Below are 5,979 nucleotides of genomic sequence, written 5' to 3' on the forward strand. Positions count from 1 at the left end.
TAATATTATATTATGTTATATTATTTTTATAGGATATAGATGGGATGTTTTCATTAATAATATGATAGTTATAATAAAAATTAGGATTTTATGATTTTAAATATATAATATTATAATTATAATGAGATATTATATTTTATAATATTATAGTTAAGTATTTATATAACTACAATATAAATTTATATTATAATAGATAATATACTATAATTAGAAATGATAATATAATGTATTATGTTATAATTATATAACTATAATTATAATTATATATATTATATCCTTATAATTTTATATATATAATATTAGTTATTAAATGATTATATTAATATACATGATATTAGTTATATTAATATGAGGGGTAATTTTGTCAACATGAAAATATTAATATCTCATTCTATTGTATTTGTAAAAGTAGAACTAAACAAATAAATCATTTTCTTTTCCATTTTATTCTATTACTATTCTTATTATCATTCTTCCACTGCAACCAAACCAATCGCACCCTAAGATGCCAAGTGATTAAGAATTAAAAGTAGAACAATTATACCAGTTGAAGGCGATGAGTACTTTAAAAGATCTAAAAGATGCCAAGTAATAACCAACTGGTCAACTACCCATGCACGTTTTTGGAAGCACTGTTCATGTTTTTTTTTTTTTTTTTTCCTTCCTTAATTTTGCTTTCATTCATACCTCATTTTCGCATTCTAAGGGGTTTGTAATTTTTTTTTGTTTGCATTGTGAATTACTTTCGCCCAAGATCTTTGTATTTAAGCTCATCAGCGCTCATTCATTTTATTATCATGAGAAGTTGATCTTCAAAAACTATGTTCTTCCACTTTCTCTTTTCTCTCAAATCATAATCGATAAGCAAATTAGTCATCAAGACGCTTTGTCATTTGAGGAAAGAAAAATGATTATTGAGACTGTTATTGAAACTAAGCTGCAAGCTAATTACAGAATAATCCTTTCTCTTAATATTATCAATCTGTATATTTCTTTTTGCAGAAGGAAAAAAGAAAAAGGAAGAAGACGAAAATTGGAAAAGTAAAATGGAATTGTATGCCTTTTGCGATTTATAGTATCCGTGTACACTAACATCTGGTTAGGTCGACTTAGGAGATCCTAACCATAAAAAAAAAAAAAAAAAAAAATTCCCTTTTTCCTTTTACAGCCAACAGAAATATCACGATTATGGAGAAATGGGAAGATCAAAATGTTGTATATACAAACAGTAAAGTAACTGTAAAGCCATCAACGAAGATTGACAGAAAATCTATAAACTTGGTCAGCAGATCACACTGCAAAGGTCATTCATCCTGGATTCTGAAACATTGGTGAAAGGAAACACCCTGAAGTTCCCATTACTCATACAAGTCAAAGTCAACTCCGCATTGCTCACCATAGCCTGCATGCATGCATCATGAAACGTCCAAATGTAAAAACTTACAAAGTTGTATTTCAATTTTATGTTTATTTACTTTCCCTATTTGGGATATAACCACTTTTAATAATAATATAACATGCATTATTACCTCACAAAAAGTTAATCTATCTTCGCAGCTCCACCCTTTCATGGGAACACAATCAATATATTGACACCATTTGCAGTACTTGTTCATGTCAATGCCCCGTAGAAAAGCTACTATACATCCAGCAGATCTGTGCACAAAAATTTAGCAGAAAGCTTTCTTGTAAGGTTTTATTTGTAAGCACCAAAACAAGCAGCAAAAAGTTAAACAAACTCAAGTTACTCACATTAGACAAAATAGAATAAGAGCTACACTCCTGAGGGCTGGCCAGTCCATCTTCCAGTCTAGTTTCTGCCTCAACTTGAGTTTCATAGAGCTTTTGGCACTATACTCAAAAAGGGCTCCTTTATTTTGCGGCACTTGTTTGATCTGAGGACTAAACAGAAGCACTGATCCTAGTAGGATTCCGGCTATAAATCCGCCAATGCTTGAGAAATTGTCTACATATGGAAGAAAACCAATAACTAGGTTGATTGTGAAGACGCAGAAAAATGACTCCAGAGCTGCAAACTGAGAGGAAAACAAAAAGTAAGCAAATCAGCATCATAGCTAAATGATAAAAAGCAGCTGAATGAGATTAAGAACCGGGGGGGGGAGATCAAAGACCTTGTCAGTGTACATTCTCCAATTCCAAATTAGCTGGGAAATCGCGGCTCCAATTAAGCCATATAAAGCTCCTGATGAACCAACTACTGGCCTGTTTTGAACAAACTGTGCAGCCACCAGAGTACCAGCAAAAGCTGAAAGTACATAGATTATTCCCACCCTTACTGTCCAATAAAAGTAGAAAGGGAGGAGTGAGACCAAACGTTGTCTAATTTCTTCATATCAAAATTTGTTCACGAACTTTGTTAAACAAAGACTATAAAGGGGAAAAGAGAACTAATTACATGGTCCAAACTCCCGTTCCAAGTGAATCCCTACAAAGACAACACTGCTGAGGTTGATGACGAGATGGATCAGTCCAGCGTGTAGACATGGAAATGCGAAAAGTCGCCAAGTTTGGTGATTTTCTGTCAAAAATTTCCGCCGAAGAGCTCCCATTTCATCTAGCCTGAAAATTTGCAGTAGAATTAATTTTACACATTGTACCAGAACCAAACATTTTCTACGAGGCTAAATTGCAAACAGGAGCAGCAACTGCATTACAGCAAAAATTGCAATTAGGAAATCCCGGCATAATCAAGGAAAGAATGCCTAGAAAAACACCAATTTGAAGTCAAATAGAGGGCATATAAAGCTTGTTTCCTCATCATAACTTTACATGTAAGAAGCGTTGTGATTTATCTTGATACACAGGCATATTAGTTGTAAAATTGAGAAACACGAATGTAAATTGAATATACTGCCACTACAACTGAACTAGGAAGAAGTAAGAAGCAAATTCTATGCCTAGTACGTTACATAATCGTTTGTGTTAATTCTAGAAAATGCACTAATACCAACAAATGAATGTACATTCAGATATTCAAAGCCGAGACAACAATATAATTAAAGCTCGTTCATTCAGATAATCAAGACAAAAGTAAGCTGATATTAAGAATTTATTCCCAAAAATTCTTTGGAATAAAAAGTCCCAAAAAAAGAAAAAAGAACCTTTTCTTGTCTCAGCAATATCTCAGAACCCAAAAACAGAGAAAACCCATTTCCAAGAAACCCAAGAAAAATCAAACAAATCGCTAAAGACTCATCAAACAAGCTGAAGCCCACTTGAAAAATGTCCAAGAAATCAAAAAGGAAGCGGGGACTTACGTGGAAGTGGAAGGACCGAGAAGGGGGTTCTCGGAGAAGGGCTGAAAGGAGAACCTGCCGAGGGCTCCGAGGGCGCAGTCTTGGTTGGAGTTGCGCCAACAGTCGTTGACGAACATGGTGGCGGCGAAGGCCACGACGTGGAGGATGACGAAGACGGAGACGACCCACGTGTCGCCTTTCCGAGGAGAACCGGATCCGAAGAAGGAGAAGAGCGTCTGGTCTGTCTCGGGAAGTGGTAAGTCGGAGAAGATCGGCGGTGGTACTGGCGGAGGCTTGATGTCGATGTGGGTCTCTGTCTCCGTCGACTCTGCCATTGGTTTTCTTTCTCGCAGAGAGAGAGAGAGAGAGAGAGAGATTACGTTGGTTTGACGATGGGGTAGAGAGAGAAAGAGTTGGCTTGGATCCTTATATGGTTTGGTTTCTGTACGGACTAGAGAGAGAAGGGGACGAGTGACGGTTAGGATTGGCGGGAAATGCTTCAACTGATTTGGACTATGGTTTGTTTGAGGGCCCAATGTGGTCTAAAGAACCCGTCCCTCCTCCAAAGACGACCCAACCCATTTTACTTTTGGGAGATATATAAAAAAAAAAAAAGGGAAAATGCACTAAATAACGTTTTTTTTTTTTTTACATGTTTTTAAAGTACATAGAAAATTTTTATAACTTGTAAATTATAGCATATATTATTGTCTTCTCTTTTTAAATATTTATTGTCTTTTCTAATTTTACCCTTTCTCATTTTTTCCTTTTTCCTTTTCTCTTATGCTTCTCTCTCATACGTTTGTTCATAACCATCTCTCTCTTCGATTCTCTCTCTCTCCTCCGTCCTCTCCCTCTCTCTCTCTCCTCTGTCCTTTCCCTATCTCTCACCTCCGTAGGTTCCTCTCCCTCTCTCTCACCTCCATTGGCTCCTCTCACCCTCTTTCTCTCTATTTCCTCTCTCCCTCTCTCTATTTCTCCATTTCTCCATGGCCGTTTTAGAATTACAGAAATTTAGGATCTGAATTGCGACGGCGCGATCGTGAGATCTCGTCACGGCCGGTATCGAGGCTAATGAATTCTAGACGGATCGGCAATGGACGACATTGTTGAAACCTTGACGAGATTTGAAAGAGATTGAGGTCATCAAGACATCACAGGCGAACCAGAACCACATGTGAACCAGATCCCATGGTGAAGGTTGTGACATCTGCATTAGAGCCAAAGGAGATTGACGAGCAACTTGTGGGCAATGGCGACCACAAATCGTCGGGATTGTCGTGCCGTGGTGGATTTCGGTTGCGATCCCCAGCCGCGATCTTCGTTCACAACTCCAATCTCTTTTTCGCCCTCCCTGCCCATTTCATTTTTTCTCTATCTGATTCGCGATCAGATTCTGACATCACAATCGTCTATTCTCCGGTGTGATCATCTTCTGGGGAGAAGATCCACTCGAACAAAGCCATATCCAAGCGATGATATTCCAAAGACATCGCGATCCTCGATTCCAGCACGATCTGATCGTCTTGAAGCCGGATCTTGTCATCGTCGCTCCTGTCACCCGACGATATGCGAATTCGTATTGATGCAAGCATCATCCATGGTGAGGCGCGGAACGTAGAGATCTGTGGATTCTCGAGAACGTGTAATGATTTTGATTTTGTGGATTTTTTGTAATTTTTATATTTTATGATATCTGAAACTTTTGTTGGATTTGTTTGTATTTTTCTGTTTTTTTTTTTTTTTTTTTTTTTTTTTTTTTTTTTGTATTTTTTGAATACGGTAAATATTATAATTACTAGTAAATATTAGATAAAATTTAATTTCTAAATAAATACTATATTTATCAGTAGATACTTCACTAAATTTGATATTTGCTGATAAATATGATATTTATTATTTATTGATAATACATTATTTACTAGTTGTCGGCGTTAACGGTTAGATTTTCAGATAAATACAGTATTTAGCGATTGTCGGAGTCAGTCGCTGAATTTTTAGGTAAATATGGTAAATATGGTATTTACCAGTGTCCGGAGCCGTCTGTTGGATTATCAAATAAATATGATAAATAAAGTATATGTAGTAGTAAATATGATATTTATAGGTAAATACGGTATTTATCAGTCTCCGGAGCCGGTCGTCAGATTTTTAGATAACTATGGTAAATATGATATTTACCTGTAAATACGGTATTTACCAGTTGCTAGAGCTTGTCGCTAAATTTTTAAATAAATATGATAAATAAGGTACTTACCAGTCGCCGAAGACGACAACCGCGACGGTTGCAAGAAAATGGTTGTCGGCTGCCGAAAAATAGTCACCGGTTGTCAAAGCTGGATATAATATTTACTGATAAATATACTATTTACTGATAAATACAGTGTTTAATGGCTGCCGGAGTCTGTGGATGGATCTTTGGATAAATATGATAGTTAATAGTAAATACGGTATTTTACCCGTGAATACAGTGTTAAACGGTCACCAGAGTCGCTGGTTGAATTTTCAGATAAATATGATATTTACTCATAAATACGGTATTTATTGATAAATACAATATTTACTAGTAAATACAGTGTTAAAATGGTAGCCAGAATCATTGCCTGAATTTTTAGATAAATATGATATTTACTAGTAAATATGATATTTACTGGTAAATTTAGTGTAAATGGTCACCAAAGTCAGTGGCTAAATTTTTAGGTAAATATGATATTTACTAGTA

At 35.8% G+C, this 5,979-nt stretch overlaps 1 protein-coding gene across 1 annotated transcript; it reads right to left on the bottom strand.

Annotated features, from left to right (window-relative positions):
- Positions 1 to 1,282: 1,282 nt before the first annotated feature.
- On the bottom strand, positions 1,283 to 3,592 carry LOC21404359 (RHOMBOID-like protein 8). Its single transcript, XM_010107547.1, has 6 exons — positions 3,279 to 3,592; positions 2,417 to 2,580; positions 2,133 to 2,296; positions 1,753 to 2,036; positions 1,530 to 1,656; positions 1,283 to 1,402 (listed from the first exon to the last, which is right to left on the bottom strand). The coding sequence occupies exons 1-6, from the start codon at positions 3,590 to 3,592 to the stop codon at positions 1,283 to 1,285; spliced, it is 1,173 nt and encodes a 390-aa protein (XP_010105849.1).
- Positions 3,593 to 5,979: the final 2,387 nt, after the last annotated feature.

The sequence above is a fragment of the Morus notabilis genome, unplaced genomic scaffold (assembly GCF_000414095.1).
Source record: "Morus notabilis unplaced genomic scaffold, ASM41409v2 Scaffold206, whole genome shotgun sequence".
NCBI lineage: Eukaryota > Viridiplantae > Streptophyta > Magnoliopsida > Rosales > Moraceae > Morus > Morus notabilis.